The sequence below is a fragment of the Rhinolophus ferrumequinum genome, chromosome 22, assembly GCF_004115265.2.
Source record: "Rhinolophus ferrumequinum isolate MPI-CBG mRhiFer1 chromosome 22, mRhiFer1_v1.p, whole genome shotgun sequence".
NCBI classification, from domain to species: Eukaryota; Metazoa; Chordata; class Mammalia; order Chiroptera; family Rhinolophidae; genus Rhinolophus; species Rhinolophus ferrumequinum.
The window spans coordinates 16,159,332-16,181,879 of NC_046305.1; the positions used below are offsets into that span (position 1 = coordinate 16,159,332).

The 22,548-nt window shown below is 32.6% G+C and overlaps 1 protein-coding gene across 4 annotated transcripts in view; it reads right to left on the reverse strand.

Annotated features, from left to right (window-relative positions):
- TRMT1L (tRNA methyltransferase 1 like) overlaps positions 1–22,548 on the reverse strand; it is a 29,668-nt gene continuing 7,120 nt past the window's right edge. Inside the window, exons 4-16 of one of the 4 annotated variants that reach the window (XM_033092958.1) lie at positions 20,615–20,679; positions 18,887–19,016; positions 17,260–17,383; positions 16,678–16,757; positions 13,218–13,467; positions 12,577–12,789; positions 11,054–11,244; positions 5,469–5,547; positions 3,435–3,601; positions 2,729–2,788; positions 1,215–1,341; positions 1,068–1,110; positions 1–989 (exon numbers count right to left, since the gene is read on the reverse strand). In XM_033092958.1, coding sequence (XP_032948849.1) covers positions 858–989; positions 1,068–1,110; positions 1,215–1,341; positions 2,729–2,788; positions 3,435–3,601; positions 5,469–5,547; positions 11,054–11,244; positions 12,577–12,789; positions 13,218–13,467; positions 16,678–16,757; positions 17,260–17,383; positions 18,887–19,016; positions 20,615–20,679 — 1,661 coding nt within the window. In that variant the 3' untranslated portion in view covers positions 1–857. Of the gene's footprint in view, positions 1,111–1,214; positions 1,342–2,728; positions 2,789–3,434; positions 3,602–5,468; positions 5,548–11,053; positions 11,245–12,576; positions 12,790–13,217; positions 13,468–16,677; positions 16,758–17,259; positions 17,384–18,886; positions 19,017–20,614; positions 20,680–22,548 lie in introns of all 4 variants that reach the window. The other 3 variants (XM_033092959.1, XM_033092956.1, XM_033092957.1) reach the window with 3 other exon arrangements.

Sequence of the window (22,548 nt, forward strand, 5' to 3'; positions counted from 1 at the left end):
TTTCATTGTTAACATTAGCCTGGGCTACTTATGCAAAAAATTAGCACATACACCAAAAAGAAAAAACCCACAAAACAACCTAAAACAAAAATACATCCCCCAAACAAACTCCTCACTTCATAAGCTCAGACAGTAACAAGTTTTATATCTGAGGTAGCACAACCAAGCAAATGAATATTGTACGTGTATTAACTGAGGCACTTGAGATCACCCAATTTGTTTAATTTATAACAAAATCTCCGAGAATTTCAATGCTTGTGAACAATTATAATTAGGACAATGGTCTCAATTTACTTAGACAAAATCTTACTCTGAAGTTTAGTTATCTAGGCCTTAAACATAAAAATATATTTCTATCAGGTATTTCTCAAAAGCTGGTAATTAAAAGATCTACATGGGGAGAGGTATGATTTCTTAAAATTGGGAACACATTTTAGCTTTGTAATTGTGAAATATGTTAGTGACGTGAAAGGACATTGTTCTTCCTATTCTATTCAGGCTCAGTTGAAGCAGAAAAGTGATTAGGAATAGTAAAGAATGGTTCTATAACATACATAAAATTCGAAATGCTTTACATGTGAAAATTTTCTGAGTTACTAAAAAGTAGGGTGATCTCAGTCATAAACTTGGCTTCACGTGAATGTTTTCATTAAAATTTTAAGTTTTCTTTAAAATAATAAAAACCTGGAAAGCACAGCTCCCAAACCAACTAAATTAGAAACTGCTAATTTTCTGAATGAAAACAGCACTTTTATTTTTACATCACTGAATTGAAAGAATAGAAAAAGAACTACAGTTGGTATAGAGAACTATCAGGCCACCTATACAGACATCTGGGAATAAACTCTTGGCTACATTTACCATCTTCTGCAACCACTTGCTTCTGCTTTGTCATTCACTGACATTTCAACCCTGTCAGCTACTGTATCTTCGGATGCTGACTGGACATGGCCCTCTGGGTGTCCTCCAGTGTAGGTGGGGGTGCTGTACTTTAAAAGGATAGATTTAAAGTGCATCAGAGGTGCATCTGTACGAACACCCATTGGGTCAAAATGAGTTCGACTTACTCGAAAGCCTGCTTGAGAAAGATAGCACAGAAACTTCTTTAACCTGCAGCAAGGAAAGGAAAAAGAAAAATAATGAGGTATTTTTCTTTAAATCACAATGTCATTAAAATATAAAATATACACGTTGGCCATTGACCGGTTACTTACTTGGGCATATTCATCCCTTTAATGCTGTGTCTGTGGATGTTGTAATAGAAGGGAGGGTGTTCAGAACTGACATCAGTCTTTTGCTTCTTTGCTAAATTTGTGGTGGTTTCATTACCTTTTCTTTTTCCTGAAACATACACAACACAAACAAAGTTAGCATTCTCTGAAAAATTATGAACTAAGCATTTTTATATCTATATTGCTATCAAGTCAAAATCCACTGACATACACCATTTTAATCTTAATTCTAAGAGCACTCCTCTTGTAAGAATATTCTTGATATTTTTACTATGCTTTACTGATGTAATTTTCTTAACTGTTTGCTGAGTCAGAACTCCCTTTCTACCATCTTCAACTACAACCCTCAACTCCATTTCCATGTCTTGTAGAAAGCTATTTATGAATTCTGGGCCAATCACCTCACAGATTTCATTACTGTCAATACTACACTACTCAGAGTTTGATTAAGTTCTGTCATTTTTTCTTTCATTGTTTCATGTATGGAGGTTTTCTATGTTTGTAAATCCTTTCTTCCCAGATTATATTCTAAATTCCTGGGGTAATGTCCTTCTATTTTTATACCTGTACTCTACTGAATGCCAATATTTGTATGTTTTCAATGAACACAAAACCTGGCCAAGGTTATACAACCCAAAGAAGTAGAAAGATGCTCTTAAATCTCTAATGCTCTTTACAGTATACCATAGTGCCTTTTTATTCCCTTTGACAGAAATTAAGTAGAATAAATCATTTTAAGTTATTTGTTAGCAAATTAGCTGAAGATGCCAAAGGAACATGACTGTTAGCGCATGCAGTCGTTATTAAACAGCATGCTATTAACAGTTGAAGTTTTCTTTCTTTGAAGAGCAACACTAAAATGTTGACCAACTAATACAAGATTATAGTTTATAATCCTCTCCTCTTTCAACCTTAATACTGTCTATTTTTCACCTGTATTTAAATATACTGAGAATTTAAAGTTGTCTTTTAAAAAGCAAAACAAAAAAACCTTAGACATTAAGGCACTGACGTATGCGTCTATCTCAACACCCTTTTACGAATTTTCATTGCCTAAATGCAGCTAGATTTTAAAATATGCACACATCCCAAATTATAAGAAAGGCCATATAATAAATTCTTACGGCGAGAGTAGGTCTTCTGGTTAATCAGTGGAATTGCTATACATCACAGGCTGAGAAAGTTTAATAAAAGAATAATAAAATTGAATCAAGTCTATAACTTTATCAAACGTAATTTGATCTGATTTTGGTTCACATGGTTCTTTTAAGGTCTTATAGGTCTTTCAAAGGGATCACCATATATTAAAGATGGGAACAACGTACATGTTAATAGAAATTCTGAACTGTGCAAATGCCAGATAAGTTTTCCTACAGTTATGTTGTTAGCTTAATATGATAAAAATGCATTTTGAAGTAGGCTACCGAAGCAGTCTCTTCCTACCCTTCTGCTGCCTTTTTGCACTGATACATACATAGGTACACATATACACATACCTTGTGCAACGTAATTATCTGGTGTGTCATCTGTAGTTTTAGTAAATACACCATATTCTTCTAAAATACAAAATGGGAATCACAAAATAGTCTACAGGATGACATTAAGTAACAATTCAAAGTTTCAATGAAAACTTACTAAATTATTGCCACACAGTTTTTGAATATATATAACAGATTCTGTGGCAAAAACGGCAAGAATTATACTTTTCTCTCTGCAGTAGCTGCTGCTTCTAATGACTTAGGAGAAATGCAGCCCACCCTTAGGTCAATGGCCAGATGAAACTACAAAAGCCTATTTACACTCAAGAGAAAAAGACAAAAACTTAGTTTTACTGAGTGGTAAATATAAATCTAGCTTCTGTGTCTCAATGGGTATTACCAAAAATTTGGGTTACACTACTCTGAAAATTACCTGAGGTTTCTCTTTCTAGAAAGCAGAAATAGGGTAATAAAATCATAACAGACTTTTAGTACTTTAAATCTAAAATTTAAAAATATGTACTTATATCTAATAAAACCATTATTCATGTTAGGCCCTGAATATCAACCAGAAGGAAAGTATCCAATTAAAAATAAAAGTTAACCATATTATGGTTAGACTCAGAGGGGATTTACTTAAAGCACACTACTTTTGATTATAACATCAATTAAAGAATATTTTTGATTGATTTGTAACCTAGTAAGTTAGTGTTCAATTAGTTACCTTGCTTGTTGAGATTTGAAGGTGCATGAACTGAAAACTGACTTTGAGGAGTACACTCTGACTCAAAGATTAAAGTCTTTATTAGGGTCTGAATGTCGTCTAAACCATGGTGAAGAGATTCAAAGAGCATTCTTTTGAGAAATCCAGTATGGAACAGGGAACTTGACCTGAAAAAAAGAAAACACAAGGAACTGGGTGTGAGAAATATTAATAGTCTTAAAAAAAAAAGTCTCCATAATTTAATCACAACTAAGATAATTACAGGATTACATACTGAAATTAAAAAGAATTTAGGATTTAATTTAAAATTGTTTATTTTCTATTTTATCATGTCAGTTCTCTACACTAGTGGGATTAGTGAAGGAAATTTCATTCACTGTAAATCAACAAGAATTTATTGAGCCTTCATAAGGTGTTACAGCCCTGGGATAGATACACAGGTGTGGAGGATATACCAAAGTATAAAATACGATGCTTACCCTATAAAAGCCTATAAACCTAGACAGGATCCAGACAGGGACATAGTATAATGCAGAGGATGTCACAATGCACATCCTATCAGTAATAGAAAATTATTATTTCAGTGTGTAAATGGTGGGGTAAGGGGGGGCAGAGGGAGATACATGAAAATTACATGTGGTGGTGAGGTAGTTAAGAAATGGCCCGGGGATGAGTCTGACATGCTTCCCTTTTAATTTGAGAATCACAGGTATAATGCACAGAATACGAAATTGTGAGTCAGATAAACCTGGATTCCCATCCTGGCTCCCCATTTTACTACTAGCTATGTGATTTTGAGTAATTACTGCTTTTGAGTCTCAACTTCTCATCATAAAATGGAAAATAAAACCTCTCACAGAGTTGTTACTGGAATTAGCACACGGAAAATCCCTCCTACAAAGTATGTCTTTAATAAATGGTAGCTATTAGTGTTAGCAAATATATGTGAAAAGACAAGATTTTAAAGTGTCGAATGATCAATGAAAGATTTACTAAAAGGAAATTTAGAAATAATCTGAGTTGAAGCACAAAGGAGACTTCAAAGAGGACGTAGAATTTGAATTGGAGGTGGTCAAGGGGGGAGAGATTCTGGATTACAGTTAAGAAATGACCATGGCTTTCAGTGAGGAAATCATAAGCCATGGTTTAGAACTCAGTCTTGGGAAACCTGAGTTCTTGCCCTGCCTGACTTACTAACTAAATTTTATGGGTCAGTTTTAGCCAGCATTTAAAAACACGGTGCCATAATTTTCTCATCTGTAAAATGAGGGAGTTGGGCTAGATCTTTCTTCTGGATCCAGCAACCTGTTAAGAATAATTAATTTCCTTAGTTCTGAGATCAGTGAGTAGTATCAACATGTAACAGATGACACAGGTAAGCGAGTACTAGAAGGTAAGTCTGGCTAGGTCATTTTTAATCTAAGGGTATTTACATGGGATAAAGATAAAATAACGGGCATCAGCACATATTTACCATTTGGGTGAATTTTTAGGTTAGAAATGGCTAAATTTTGACCTTGTAAAATAATCAGAAAACTGCAGTGATTCTTGTCACAATGCTGTTATAAATCTCTAGTTATTAACGATGCAAAAGCACATATACATTAAAAACTCAGTTAAGTCCTGTCTAAACTTTCCCTAAAACTAAAGCAGACACTTTCATATGCCCTTCATACTTAAAACTAATTCCTCGAAGATCTTTTATAGTAGTTAACTCTTCTATAAAAAGTTATGATCACTTTACAATCACACCCTAGTTCTACAATTATCTACTGAAAAATGCCTCATGCAAATCAACTAGGCTTCTCTTTAATTTTACTGCCTCTTAGGATTTGGGAGTTCTATACTCACAAACTTGAGAGTACAGAAAAATCTAAAAATGCCTCAGGTTCATAGTGATAGAAGAGTCATAATTATTTGCCGAGACTTAAAAAAAAACACACAAATTTCTTGTCTGTTACCATGCATCATCAAAAGTCAGCAAGCAAAGCAATATATCAATTTTGAATATATTTATTATGCTTAGGCACATACCATAGGGGTCCGAGTTCTATTGCTGTCTTTCCAGGCATGCTTCCATGACAGTTACAAGGCAGCTGTCTATATGGGTTTTCTGTGAAAAGATAAATTAAAGGAGAAATGACAGTGTAAATAGTAGTAATTGTTATATTAATAATAATTTGCAGCTACTATATATTGAGGATCTACTATATGCCAGGTATTGTGCTTTTTTATACATTTTAAAAGTTTAATCCTTGTAAATCTGAAGTAAGTACTGTTAAAATCTCAATTACACAGATCAGAGGATTAAAGTTCAAGAGAGACTAGAAATCCATGTCAAACAGCTTATTAGAGGCATAACTTACTTTTAGTCACTACATGAAATAATTTATGTAGGAGAAAGTCTAGTAACTCCTCTAGATATCCATATTTTAAAATCAACTCGGGTACAATTTACATGCAATAAAATGTGTACATTTTATGTGAAAAGGTTAATGAATTTTGACAAATACAACAAACATCTCACCAAAATAAAGACACTTCTGTAACTGGGAAGAAAATAAATTATTCCCTAGGCCTGATTCATAATCAGCCCCAGAATGTAGGCTAGAAGAATCTAATTCTGTTTAAAGAGTAATGAGCAAGGCCTGATAACGATCACAAGGAAATTGGGGAGGTACTAGCACTATTCTTAGTTTCCAAAATGGGGCAATGTTCTACCACGTGCACTTAAGGCCCAGAATAGTCATTTTAAATCAGACTCTCTCCAACTAACTTCCTCCAGGCTATTCCTGGGTGAATCATTCACTTTATTCAAAGGGCCTGATCTGATCAGTGAGTCCTTGATACATGCAGAACCCAGGATTATGGTGGCAGGGACATACATCTATAGCTTCTTGTTATCCGATAATCACTGTTACTCAATGCAATTAAATGGCATAATGCAGTTGTGAGATCTCATTTTAGGTTTACTTAAAGGCTTCCTTCACTGTTTTTCCTAGGTTTACTTTTCCAGTATTATTTAACTCTAAAGGAAGATGGGGTTATCGTCTATATTAGCTTTGTTGAGAACTATGTTCTTCAAACATTGCATGAATATATTCAAGAAGTCTTCCTTGGAATAACCAAATTACAAATACTATAGTCAGTATTACTCAAATGGGGGTGACTTACATTTATGACTGTCAGTTATACCCACTTACCAGAGGCAGGCAGCACACACATGAATTTGATGCACTTGGCAAACTGCTCCTATCACGCAAACCTATGTCTTTTCCCAAGTCCCTTGCCTACAATTTCTCAGTGCTAGATCAACATCAGTAAATTCCCTCTCTGAGGGGTCAGGGCTATCATTTCAAGTTACCAGCAGCAAAAAATGAAGGGATAAAGAAAGAAAACTAGTATTTCCATGTCATTAGGATACAGGCTATGAAGGCAATTTCAGGTGAGGAATTAAAAAATATATCGAGACTTCTATTTAAATGCAATGAATTGAACATGTACGTATTTTATCAATGCTGTCTCTTAAAATCAAACCCCAGGATAAATAAAAAGGGAGAGGAGGTAACAGAAGATGATGAGTGATGTCAATAAAATTAACAAGAAGCGGGACAAGGGGATAACTGATTTTTCAGGCGAGAGAAACCTAAAGCCTAAACCTGAAATAGGTAAGACAGGTTACCAACAAAACAGCAACAACAAAAATGCTGGGCATTTCCCCACTGGTGGCGTGGGACCCCAGAAACCCTGAGAATTGAAGGTACTGGTTGTCTCTGAAGATGGATATAGGGTGGTACTGCAAAAAAGAGGCCTTGTTAGAAATTAAGGGGTTCAATTAAGTAAGACTCCTGGTTCATTTTCTCTAATACCCACAGTCAGGCTTCTGTGTCTTCCCCATCCCAAAAGATGAAGTTAATCTTGGGTGAGGGTGAACCATCGAGCATCTGGAACAAGGGGCATTAGTCACAGCTGAGGGTGAGGAGATGGATAAAAAGAGAGGGGTTAAGTAAAAGAATGTATAAATGGTAAGACCTTCCAGTCTCCTTTCCCAATACGGCTCCTGGAAAGCTGACAGAAGAATGGAATATTCCTCTCTAGAAAAACTTAGTAATGCAAGAGAAAAGACCTATATATATTTATTGGCATGGTGAGGGTGGGGGTCTCCTAGTGAAAAGGCACACTCATGCCTTCTCATTACAATAAAATCCATCAGTTTGTAAGTCCTGCTCCAAGTGTTTCAAACAATTTTCAGTGTGGACAACCAATGACATTTGAGAGCTACCATGACAGAACAAAATAAAAGGCAATGATGTGGGTAACTATAAAAGATGGCTTATAAGTGTATGTGTGCGTGTGTTTATGTGTTATCTATTTTTTGTCTTAATTTATTTGAAAAATCATAAGATTATGTATTTAAAAATTAAATGTACTTTTGGATTAGGTCTATATAAATGTAATTAATGCAAGACAAAAATAGCACAGGAGGGAAGAGGAAAATAGAATTATATTAGAGCAAACTTGCTAGATTTTGCCAGTCTTACCTCAACATTAACCTGAGATAGATCAAGATAAGTTAAAGGTATATATTGTAATCCATAAAGAAACCACTAAGAAAATATACAGCTAATCAACAGTGGAATTAAAATGACACACTATAAATAGGTTTAACACTAAAGACGGCAACAAAGGATCAGAGGAACAGACATGAAACAAAAAAACAAAGAGCTGACATAAAGCCAACTATTTTAATAATTACATTAAATATGATGGTCTAAACACTCATCAAAAGCAGAAATGATCAGAGTGGAAAAAAAGCAAGATCCAATAAAACACTCAGATTGAAAGTAAAAAGATGAGAAAAATATATTATGCAAATAGTAACTGTAAGAGTGGTGTTTGTACTAATATCAGATAATACTTTCAGACAAATACCAGAGATAAAGATGGCCATTTCATAATGATGAAAGGACCAACACATGAAGAAAATACAACAATTAGGAATCTACATGGACATTTTTAGAGATAAAATGATGAAGACCGGTTGAGAAGGTCTAGCACAGGCGTAATAGTACAAAGATAAGACAAAACTCAGAATTAAATACACATTTAGGAAAACTTTCTTGAAATAAAATATTTGAAACTACATGATGAAAGGGTACACCATGATCTAGAAACACTAATCCTAAAAGGATATAAAGTTACTGGATTTCAAAAATAAATATTCCTTTGGGCAAACAAAATCATTTTGATCATTTCAAAATGATCATGTCACGTGAAAGAAGGAAAATTTACAGTAGTATTCAGTGATAGAAGACAGCAGAACTTCTACAAAGTACTAGAAGAAACTCTGTAAACTTCAGTTATAAAGACTATGAACAGTGAGCTCTAAACATGCATGAAATCAAGGAGTATTTTCCCCATGAACCCTCTTGACTAAACTCATCAAGTTAAATTTAGCCACCTATGAGATGATTAGAGAAATTATGGCAAAGACTGATGATGAGCACTGAATATAAATATATTTAGTGTACAGATTATACTGGCAAAATAGAATATAAATGTTATATATTATAGTAACAGAAATGGTTTAATGATCAAAGATTAGTTAGGGAAAATGGAAAATGGGAGGCCGATTACCTCATTTATGATACCGAAAATCCAAAGTATATTAAAACCCATAAATCTAAATTACAGAAATATATAGTGTGTGTGTGTGTATATATATACACACACACATATATATATACATATATATACATATATACACATACTACTACAAAAGTAAACATTAAGAAAGATAATAGCAGAATAAACCAATATCTAATGTATTCAAGAAAAAAAGCAAAAGAACAAATATTAAAAATTAAAAAAACATGGAGAGTATAACCACAGAAACCATGGAAATTAAAAGGAATCATTAGACTTGGCTCACTATTTAAATTAGAAAAGCTAAGTGAATATTGCTAAACCTTTAATAAACAAATAATTCTGATGCTGGTTAAACTGTTCCCCAGCATTGAAAAAAAAGGAAAAGTTCTAAATTCTTTTTGAAGGGAGTTTAAACTGATTCCAAAACCCAACCAAAAGAAGGAAAACCATATGCCATCTCACTTAGGAATATTGAAACAAAAATCTTTAAAAACATTAGCAAATAGAATCCATATTAAGAGAACACTTCCTAACAAAACAGTTTATTCTAAAAAGTCAGAATGTTCAATATTAGGAAATTTTACTACAATTAATCAAATTAATAGATCTAAGGAGAAATACCATATAATCATCTCTACATATGCTGAAAAAACATCATAAAATTCAGCATCTTAATAAAATACAATAAAATTGGAAATGAAGGCTACTTTCTTAACATGAGAAATGACAGGTATCTCAGACTCATGCTTGAATCAGCGCCAGTTGGAAATAACAAGGAACATGACAGGAGGCCGTCCATTCCCACTATCGGTTAACACTGTGGTAAAAGTACCTGTACAAATAAAAAGCATACTAGATTCTTAGGAAGCTTCAAAACCACAACAGTATCATCCTCCTTCATTTAATGTGATCAAAATAAACTACCAACTGGTCTATTTACTTTTTTATTAAGAAAAAAAGACCCAGTATTAGGAACACTCTGAAAATTGAGCTTTAAGGAAGGATTGCCTTAACAGATATTAAACAACACCAAAAATTTTCTGTAGTCAAAACAGTGTGGTAGAGTTATGTAAATAGACATCCAGCCACTGGAACAGAATAGAAAATATAAGAACAGAAACAAACTCAAATACATGTGGGACTTTAGAATAAGAGATGGTATTCTCAAATCAGTGGAGGTGAACTATTCAATAAAATGTAACCTACCTTGAATAATTGAGGAATAGGAAAGCTCTTTTCTAACTATAGACAAAATCCAGAATACACAATCGAAGTTTGATTAACTTTACAACAGCAACAATGAAAACCTTCTGCATCCAAGGTTAAAAAACAGATTTGCAAACACAAGTGACAAATGAGAAGAAATATTTGTAACTCATATCACAAGGGTTAAAGTCTAATATATAAAGAGTTCTTAAAAATCCGTATTAAAAAATGCCAACAACATAACAGAAAACAATGGGCAACTGTTTCTATATTCTAGAAAAGAAAAATAGAAACAGCTAACGAGGGCATAAGACACATCTTTTTTCTTGATCCCCAGGCCTGGCAGATAGTAGAGGCTCACTAAATGTTTAATGAATTTTATAACTGATGGATTTTATATTCAGCCAGAAACATGAAAATTATTTTTGGAAAATTAATGATTTAAAATGGCCTTGATAAAGAGGTAATCTGACTTATGTTCCTAAAATTAGTGACATGGAAACTAAGTTATTTCTAGATATTTCAATAAAGGGGGACAGGGCTAGAGAGCATATATTGTATAGCATGAGTAAATAACTTTAATAAACTCACACGAATGTCTTGTCTGTTGATGAAAGGAAATCCAGCATAGGAAATAAAGTTAGCACTGTAATCTTTAAAATCAAAGGACAATATGTATAATTAGGGGTGTGATAAAGACTTATTCATTGGAGGCTTATACATAAATTAAACACAATATACAGTCAAAAGAAACTTGAATTTACCTTCTACCATATTACCGTCCTTCTGAAAAATTCTCTCTTCACACCACTGACAATGGATCAGATACTGAATCTTCTTGGCAGTTTCATCTGCAGAAGTAGGTCCCCTCAAAACTCGCACAACGACCAATACAAAATGTTCCAGAGCCACTGCAAACAGTACTTCTATGCCTTTGTTACACCGAGCTGCAGCTCTGGAAAAAACATAAACACATTTTTCAGTCATTTTGGGTGTTCATCATTTTCCTTTATTTGTTGTTATATTGACAGTACTAACCTCGACAGTAAAAACGAAGGGTGGGTTAAGAGAAAGTAAGGAAAATTCAATTCTTAGTAGCAATGCTTTTACAAGATCATTACTATAACTTTTACACAAATTGAAACACAGGAAATAAAGGATGCTTGGCAGGGTCTTCAGTTATTAGACATTTTCCCTTAGGATATCCTCCCAATAGGATTGACTATATTCTCTGGTTTTCAATGTCACTGTCTTTCTTGTCATGGCCACCACTTTTCTTCCTTTTTATCTATAAAAGCTTCTTCCAAACAATATATGTTTACTGAGTACCAACTACATGCAGGTAAGTATACTTACTGCTGAATATTCAGTGAAATGAATAGTCAAAGTCATTGACACTATCAATTTTACAGACTTGGATTAAATTCTACCTGACACACCATTTATGTACTTAGATTTCCCTCTGCAGTTACACACTAAACTTAGCTCGTATGTACTAATTTGACTTTGTAGGTGTTAATTTGTAAACATTTTAAGTATGTACAGGTCGGTCCTTGGTGTGTATAAAGTGAACATCAAAGTTTTCAATTAATTAGGAGTGACCCTTAAGGTTATGTTAGTCTATGAAGTATAATAATCTGTATTTATGCTGAGGTAGGAATTTCAATCTAAATGCTGTGAAACTATGTTGAGGCTAGTGAGTGAGCTGGCCGATCATTATCTATACTCTCAATTTCCATTTATATTTTATTATTATATTATTCTTCTAGCATAATATTCTGAATAAAATGGGTGCTCAAAAAAAGTCTTCCTTTCTCCAACTGTTTACAAATCCTCATGAGAAAGAGAACTTTTTTTTGTAGGCAAAATCATTTTGCAGAATCAAGTTAATAAGCCATCATTTTTATGATTTAGTTAACGTAAAGATTAGATAAAATAGACATAAAACTGATTGTTTCTAAATCTAAAAACAATCTTTGCCCTATCTACCCTACGTTATTGAAATAACTGATTTAAAATTAACTTACATTTTTTATCTTACTACTTTAATTATTTTAGTAACATTTTTAATCAGAGAGTAAATAGACTATTTTAGACACAGGCTTTTAACTTTTAAATCAAATTCTAAACGATACAACATAAGATTACCAAACAATTCAAGATTATAGACATGGCATACAGAATTGTTATTTTGCGCATATGTTGAAAAATGAAAAAAGCATTTCTTCTTGTATTTATTTTTATCATATACACAAACATACTAAGTACACTGTTGGCAATTTGGTACCTTGCCACCGCAGCTACAACAATCCTGGCTGCTAGTTCCTTGTAATATTCAGTTCGGACAATGTTACATCCGTAGTGACGCCGAGCAACATGCTGTGCCTTGGCATATAAAGAACTGATATCTGTAGAAGTCACTGATACTATGCCAAGGTTTCTTATATTTCTGAACGCAGAATCTAGATAGTTCACTGATGTTCCAAAGGGGTCTAGGTGTCTAAAATCAAAAAGAATTAGACATATTTAAAATCATACCAATAACCAAAATGAGACGATTGTCATTATTTCTGATAAAATTCCATGGGTTCAAAAGTACTTTCCCTATCTATTTTAAATACATAATTCTGTTTTTAAAGCAAGTAATAAAATGATCATATGATATGTTAGACATGTAAAAATAAATGAGGCTTAGAGGAAAATGGTCATGCCCAGGCATTTTATTTCAAATGCTGGAAAATGTTCTTATTGCATTCTCTGGGCCAATGCTAAAAACAAAAACAAAAACAACAAAAACCAATTAATTGAAATAAACAGCAACAATTAACTGAAATAAACAGCCACAACAAACTCTTAATTTTTAACGCCCTCCCCCCAAAAAAATCCAAGTCAGTTTAGAAAGTCACACAGCAAATGTATTTCACTTACATGAAATCAAAAGATCTCAAATGCATCAGCACGTTGGCATCCATTTTGGTCACCTTAATATTACCAAGGGTTTCCTCTCCTTCTTCAAGAATATCATCACTCTCTTCCTTTTCCTTACTGTCCACTACCACTTTCAATTTGTTTAAATGGCAGTTTTCCTGAATCAATGTCACCGAGTTTTCATTCAAGTCATTAATTGTAACCTTGACTGCATTTCCGAGATGTTTTGCCCATTGTAATCCCATTATCCCTTAAGAGGAACGGTAAGAAAATAAATTTTTAATTGTAATAATTAAAAAATGAAAAGAGTATAATAACAATAACATAATTTTATAAATAACAAAAACGAATTATTTCAAAATCTTAATATTTTCATAAATAAGTTTTTTTACTTTCTCACTACAAAGCCTATGAAGAAAGGTTAACACAAAAAAATGTCCTATACATTTTCACTAGTACTTCTTATAAAACTTTTCTATGACCTCTGTTCAAAAAAATTTTCTAATTAGTAACAAGAACACACATGGAAGATAAGATTAAATCTCACTGGAAAGATAATTATATAGTAAAGATTGTGGATTAATTACTTATAAAGCTAATATGAAGGTTAAAAGACAAAAATAGTAAAAATAACTATGATTACAATAGCTAAGGGTTATACAAGATAAAAAGATGTAAAATGTGATATCAGAAACAAAAAGTGGGAATGGGAGAACAGTAATGATGTTGAGCTTTATAATGGGATCAAACTTAAGTTGCTATCAACTTAAAATAGATTGTTATAGATATAAGTTGATATACGTAAGCTTCATGGTAATCACAAAGCAAAAATCTATTGTAAATATACAAAAGATAAAGGAATGTAAGCATGCCACTAAAGAAAGTCATCAAACCACAAAGAGAGTAAGATACGAAGGAACAAAGAGGAACTACAAAAACAGCTAGAAAACAACAAAATGGCAATACGCACATGCCAATCAATAACTACTTTAAATGTAAATGGATTAAATTCTCCAAAAGGTGTAGAGTTTGAATGGATAAAAAACCAAACCAAAACAAAAAAAACCCAAAACAAACAGAAAAACAAGACCCATCTATATGCTCCATATAAAAGACTAACTTTAGATGTAAAGACATGCACAGACTGAAAGTGAAGGGATGAGAAAAGATATTCCATGCAAATGGAAACCAAAAGAAAGATGGATAGCTATACTTGTATCAGACAAAATAGACTTTAAAACAAAGACTGTAATAAGACACAAATAGCGGGTGTTGCATAATGATGAAGGGGTCAATCCGAAAGAAGATAGAACATTTGTAAATATTCATGAATACAACATAGGAGCACCTAAATATATAAAGCAGATATTACTAGATCTAAAGGGAGAAACAGCATTACAGTAAAGGAAAGAAACTTTAATACCCCACCTACATCAATTGACAGATCATCCAAACACAAATAAACAGGGAAACATAAGTCTTAAATGACACGTTACAGAAGATGTACTTATTAGGTATTTACAGAACAATCCACTCAAAAGCAAGAACACATTCGTCTTAAGTGCACGTGTAACATTTTCCCAACATAGATCATAGGTTAGGCCACAAAACAAGTCTTAATAAATTTAAGAGGATTGAAATCATATCAAGCATCTTTTCTGATCACAAAGGGATGAAACTAGAAATTAATTACATGAAGAAAATTAGAAAATTCACGACTATGTGGAGATTAAACAACATGCTACTGAAAAACCAATGGGTCAAAGAAGAAATCAAAAAATACCTTGAGACAAATGAAATGAGAATGTCACATACCAAAATTTGTAGGATGCAGTAAACGTAGTTCCAAGAGGGAAGTTCATAGCAATAGATGCCTAACTCAAGAAACAAGAAAAATATCAACCTAACTTTACACCTCAAGGAACTAGAAAAAGAACAAACGAAACCCAAAGTTAGTAGTAGAGAGGAAATAAACATTAGAGCAGAAATAAGTCAAACAGAGACTAAAAGGACCATAGAAAAGATCAATGAAATAGGAGCTGGTTCTTTGAAAAGATAAACAAAATTGATAAACCTTTAGCTAGACTCACCAAGAAAAAAATAGATAGGACCCAAATAAAATCAGAAATGAAAGAGGGGAAGTTACAACTCATACCAAAGAAATACAAAAGGCTCATAAGAGACCACTAGGAACAAGTATATGCCAACAAGTTGGACAAGCAAGAAGAAATGATAAACGCCTAGAAACATGCAACCTACCAACACTGAATCATGATGAAATACAATATCCGAACAGTCAATTATTAGTAAGGAGATTGAATCAAAAGACTCCCATCAAGTAAAAGTCCAGGATCAGACAGCTTCACTGGTGAATTCAAACACATGTGCTAAGAATAATTACTATTCATCTTTCTCAAACTCTTTCAAAAAGCAGAAGAGGAGGGAACTCTTATAAATTCATTTTATGAGGCCAGCATTACTCTGATAGCAAAACCAGACACATGGATGCCACAAGAAAGAAAATTATAGGCCAATATTCCCGATGAACAAGATGTTGAGAATTTAATACTAAATTAAAAGGATCATACACCATGATCAATTGGGATTTATTCCAGGGATGCAAGGCTGGTTCAACATCTGAAAATCAATCACTGTTATACACCACATTAACAAATGAAGGATAAAAATCATATGATCATCTTAATAGATGCAGAAAAGCATTTGACAAAATTCAACATTCATTTATGACAAAACTCTCAACAAAGTAAGTAAAGAGGGAATGTATCTCAACATAATAAAGGCCATACATGAAAAGCCAACAACTACCAGCATACTAAACGGTGAAAAGCTAAAAGCTTTTCCTCTGAGATCAGAAACAAGACAAGGATGCCCACTCAGATAATTATCACACACACACGACAGAAAGAAATACAGATTGAAAAGACTTAGGAGACATACTAAGCAATTGAAATAGTCTTTGTCTAGATTCTGATTTGATTTTTTTTAAAAACTGAGATAATTAATTATATCTGTACATTTGATTTTAAAAAATTATTAATTTTTTAAGTGTAATAATGTATCATGATTTTATTTTTAAAAAGTCCTTATCTTTTAGAGATCTGACTGAAATATTTACAGATGAAATTACCTATCTGTGATATGTTTCATAATAATAAGGACTGAGATGGGGGCATGAAGTACGAGAGAAAGTGCATGGAGAGAGTTACAAGACTGAGCATGAGTTGATAATTTTTAAAGTGAGTGATGGATACAAAGGGATTCATTTATCATCCTCTCTACTTTTAAAAGTATTAGAAATTTTTCCACAAAATAATTTACCTTGGATCTTTAATTTTTTAATATTAAAACATTCTGCTACATAATATTTATATACATTTTCTAAGAAAAGTTACTGTGCAAATCTAATAAAGCTGGATTCCAAAAAAGCTTCTTTACTTACCAGTGGCTCCAAAGGCATCTAGACATTCCAAAGGTTTTCGTTCCTCAGCCAAAGCAGCCAACGTACAGAATATTAGCTGCCTAGAAGAAAATATAATGATCTGAAATAATTTTACTTACCATGGCTTTATCATTATAGATTTTATTTTATTTAAGAATAGTGAGAACTGGGGTTCCTATTTACTGTACAAAGTATTTTGAAAAGAAGCCTAATACCATATTCCCTACTTTATAGTATCAGAACCAAAATTTGTGAAATTAAACTATGAATCTGATTGGGTTCTGTTAACAAGCATGCACTATGAATAATGATTTTATAAATAAATTTTATAAATAAAAGTTTTGTAAATAAAACTTGCTTCCAAAAGCACTGTTCATTAATTACATAAAGTTACGCCTACTTTACTCTCTGCGAAAGCAATTGGTTTGGTAGAAAAAAGAGAAAACAATCATTCTAAGAAAATGCTAAAATAGGTGATTTCATTTTGTCCTAGTTTTAAACTTCAATACATTAGAACATTAAGAGAGGGTACATTTGTAATGATTCGAAACATCCCATAATCCTTTTCTCTATTTATCTTACCGATTTAGTTTCATTTTGGGATTAAAATAGGAATCTGTTTTCTGAGGGACAGAATAGTTAGGAGAAACTTGTACATCTGTGTCTGCCTCTTTCAAAATTTCATTAGATGGTTTAGCAGCAGAAGCTAAGATGAAAAAAAAAAGATTTCCAGTGAAATACAAAATAATTCTAAATATCTAAAGCAATATACATTAAAAAAATAACTTTCCATTATAATAATTTATATTAATGGTAATCAGTTTGGTAGATGTAAGAAAACCATAACTGATATATTCCACAATGTCTCTGGAAAAGAGCAGCACTCAGTTAAGCAGTGAATTAAAGTTTATTAACTTAAAATCGTAACTACCTAGCACACATCAATACATCGATATATCCTACCTAGTTAAAAACAATCAACCTAATATAACACAAAATCCTAAAATACCTTTATTCCTTATCAAGCATGACACTGTGTTTACAGAGGTTGGCTGCTAAATATATGTTATTGTGGTATAATTGTTAGAAAATTAGTATCTCTGTATGGCTACATTTCATTAGTCATATGGATGACTAAGAATTATTCTATTTCCTGAATATGCTAGATTTCAGAACACGTTCTCATAATTATGATTTTAAATCACAAATTACATTCCAATGGCTATAAAGTAATGGAAAAAAGAGGATTCTACATTAAATATTTATTAGAATAATTTAGCGATAAACCCAAATGAAATACTGATGTATTTGTGTTTGTATGTTTTATATATTTAAGAAATGAAACATACATAATATGTGTGGGTAAACATAACTGAGAGTATGTTTGGATTTCTTGACTGTATTACAATCAGAATGTTAACTACATGACATATTTCTCATTTTACAATGCTAAATAATAGTAACCTTTCCCAGTGTTGTGTTTTATATTACAATCAGAATGTTAACTACATGGCATATTTCTCTTTTTACAATGCCAAACAAGAGTAACTTTTCCCAGTGTTGTGTTATATATATCCTTCTATAGCCACCAGAGTGGCATGTCACATATCTCGTAAAATCAGCCTTTCTCAAATCAGATTCTGTGAGAAAATTAAGCTCTATAGAAAATTATTTCAGTGGCTATATTTTTTTACTTCTTAAAAGAAAGGTACATTCTAGATGTATAGGAAAGAAATTCATTACATACAATGGATGCTTTAGGGCATGAGGGCATAATTCTTGAGAAGGGTTACCTCAGTAATAATAAACTATTAATAACTTAGTATCTATCATTCAGGAAAAGAAATGGTCTTTGTGTCACTTTATCTCCTTTTTCCAGGGTTTTGCAATAATAAATATAACAGTTATCGGTGCAGGAGCCATCATTAGTAATACAATCCTATATATAATCTTTCATTAAGATACCTATATTTACTTGAGCATCAATTGCTTTTTTTCTGCCCATTTATTAACTATGTGTTAATTGACGGCTGTTACATGTTCTTGGGAGCCTCATAGAAAGAAACTAAATCTGAAGTAATGGATTAGTACGTAGTTAACTAAATAATTTGGTTAAGTCACTATCTTTTATCTCTCTGATGTCTGAAAAGAATAACTGGACCATTTAAAGATTTACTTATTAACATGTTAATAAGATTGCTCAACTTACCAGCAATATACCTTGATTTAGTCTCTCCTTTATTCACATGGCGCCTAACATGTCCTAGCATATCAGTTCTTCTGGTGATTGTTGCTGAACAAATGATACAATGATAATGGGCGCCCATTTTACTGGATATCTATCAAACAGAGTATTTAATTTAAATACATAAATAAGTGATTACAACAATAAAATAGAAGTTTATTTAAGGTTGCAAATTTAAGTATGTTAGTGTGTCTGGTTTAAAGGTATAGAAGATAGTATTAATTTTGCTATGTGACTTGGAACGGATCTTTACTTCCTTATCTATATTTACTTATGCTATTTAATCTTACTTTACAATAGGCTACAACTTTAATTTCTTAGATTTTTCCATTCATTCTAATCAGCAAATAACTATCCTATTTTCTATAAGCAGCACTTACAAATGGTATATATTAGCAGCGGTGTGCTGGTAGTTGTTTTATTTGGCTCTCCAGGAAAATAAAATCCTGATTTGTAGTGTTTGCAGCTTTCTGTAGTATATATTTAGAAAAGAAATACTCTGTAATTTCAAGCTACAACTGTGACACATTTCAAACTACCAATGTGACATCACCGAACATGAATCTGAGAAAAGATGTTCAATATCAGATGAGAGAGCATTACCTCCATGTAGATTTATATAAATAACTGTAAGAGCACAGACAATATAAACACGTAGTAAAATAATTAGGAAGTAGTGAGTTTTGAGTATTCATTACCTTTTAATATAATTTATTCACTTTTAAGTTTATATAATTTAATTTTTAATGATGGCCACGTTTAACCACCAGTTTTCAAGATTTCTGGAAATTTGAGCTTGTTCCACTATACCACTGAATGCTAGAGACAATGAAAAGTCTGTTTTACGAAGTAAAAAATTCTCACTTTCTAATTTCTCATTTAGCTGAGAACAAAAACACTACTCCAATGGCTCTTCCTCCTTTTGATGCTTTTCATTCCTCGTGCTTCTACCTCCTACTTACTTGGGATCCTCCAGCAAGCAGAGAATATCCAGGGTTCCTTATGGTACTGAGGTTATCATATTTAAAATATCTTCGAAAGGGGTGATAGACTAAGCACTGTCCTGACAATTGTTTAAGAAATGTTTTTTTCCCCCCAGCATTTTACTCTTTTTTAGTGACCCGAAAAAAAAAATATTTAATGAGGACTCATTAAACTAATATGTATTCAGTATAGTGTCACTAAGAATTTTATAATTTGTATTCCCCAAAGATCAAATGTATCCTAAAAATGAACATATGTATTTTTTAAAAAGTTACCAAAGATTTCAGAAAGTTTGAGTCAGTCCTTTGACAAATTAAAAGAGCATAGGAAAGATGAGAAGATGAGTTTGAATCGACACATACTAAGTATTTACTAAATCACAGAAATTGAAGGCTCTTATTCCATGATCAAAATTTATCTTAACAGAAAAAAAATTACTTTCTATTTAAATTCTCCATTCTAAAATTGGTAAATAAGTTAATTTTCCTTCCAAGATAGCAATTTATGTGACTGAAATTAAAAAGTACAAAACGGAAAAATCAATACAGGAAGCCTTTTTTCCATATATTTCGTATTTTTTCTATGATAATCTGAAAACACTCACATACAAAATCTTAAAGTAAACCTTATTGCCGAATATGCACATTTTAGTCTTCAAGTATTTCCTCTAAGGAGGGCTAAATTTAAAAATAATCTAACATTTGATACCTGTTCTCCAATAATGTTTGGTTTTACTGGTCGACAAGGTAGGTGACAGATGCACATCCTGTAACCTAGAAAAAAGAATGGCTCGTTCATTGAATATTCAATTATCACTAAAAATTATTAGCACATTTTATTTGCTAACTAGGATTATTCTTATATTTGTAGTGTCATAATTAATTTATTTGAATGAGACTGCCTTAGTTTACTTGTTATATATGATATAGCATAAAAACAAACATAGGGGATCCAGGTTTGAATTCTGGTTTTGTCAAAACTATCTGTATTATCTTGGATTAGCTATTCAGCTCCTTTGGAACTCAATTTGATCATCTATTCTCTGCCATCTTGACTTTTTTTTCTTAAGCTTTGCCTTATGCTACATTTGCCACTACACAGCCTCTTCATTTACGATATGGCACTACCTTAGTTCTCTTCTCATCCTTCTGAACCTTCTTTATAGATCCTCTTCCCTCTCTCACCCTCTAAAATATCAGTTTTCTGTAAGCTTGATGTGCTCCATGAGATTTTTCTCATTTTCTTGGTAACATTAATGTGTTTCATGATTGCCACTATCTCCCCTGTGGAAGAAATCCCAAATTATAACTCTAGTTACCAACTCGTTCCTGAGGGCCAGATCTCTCTTCCTAATTGCCTATTGAGGATATATGACTGGTTATTGGGTCAGCATTTCAAAGTCTACTTGTCAAGGAATAAATTTATCATTTCCTTTTGAGCCAGGTCTCTTTTCCACTTTTTAAAAATGAATGAGAATGCTTTCCAGTTGCTGCTAACTCAAAAACTGTAAGATTATCTCCAATCCTTTCTTTTCAAACCTTATATTCAATCATTTCTCTTACTTGTATATGTTGAAGTGTCCCAGGACCAGACCTTGGCTGACTTCTTTTTTCTTATGGTTATCCCATCCAGTCTTATGGCTTTAAACGCCATCTAGATTCTGACAACTCCCAAAAGTATATGTCTAGCCCAAACCTTTCCCCCAAACTCCAGATTCATACAACCTACAGGCTACTTGACAACTCCATCAGATACATCTGAACCTTTCCATGCCTAAATCTGAGGTCCCGGCCATCTTCCCCATTATCTGGTCCTAATGTAGTCTTCTCCAGCTCAGTAAAGGACAACTATTTTTTCAGTTGCTAAAGTCTCAAACCCAGGAAGCTTCTTGCCTTTCTTTTGCTCACACCTCACTGTATTCCTTCAGATCTTGTTGTTTCTCTCTTCAACATATTTGCCAAATACTCTTTGAAGCCTTCTCACTAAAAAAACCTATGATATTCACCATCTACCAGATCACTACCATGTGAAAGGACTCAACAACCTAATGTACATGAGAAAGTAGAGATACCATGAATCAAGAGAAGAGAATAACTTGGAGGAAAGAGACAAAACCTAAAGGTTAAATAAAGACTACAAAAGACACCATCTTAATTAAGATGAAATCTTTCTTTTTTCATAAGAAGGCAATATGGTTAAATATACTATACAAAGAGGGAGGATGACTTCTGAGTTAGTCTAATTTCCTTTTTCTGAAGTAACTAGTATCAGTACTACTAAGAAAATAGTTCTAGCTTTTTTTCTGGATGTCTCATACTGGCTATTTCATCCAGTTTGGTTGAAACTCCAGGTAACTACATTTAACAATATCTATGCTCACATAATCATATCCAAATACAAGCATACACATATTTAAGATTGACTTGAGGGTTTTATTGGGGGGTACTTTTTGTTTTAATCCAAATAGAATATTATAAAATCTTCCCTATATATTACTGTTTTCATTAGTAGTTTACCATGGAAATCCTTCCAACTAAATTGGCATAGATCTAATGTACTCTTTTTAATGGCTACATAATATTTCACAGTGTGTACCATAATCTATTCAACCATCCTTCTTTTATTTTAGTTCCATGTTTTTG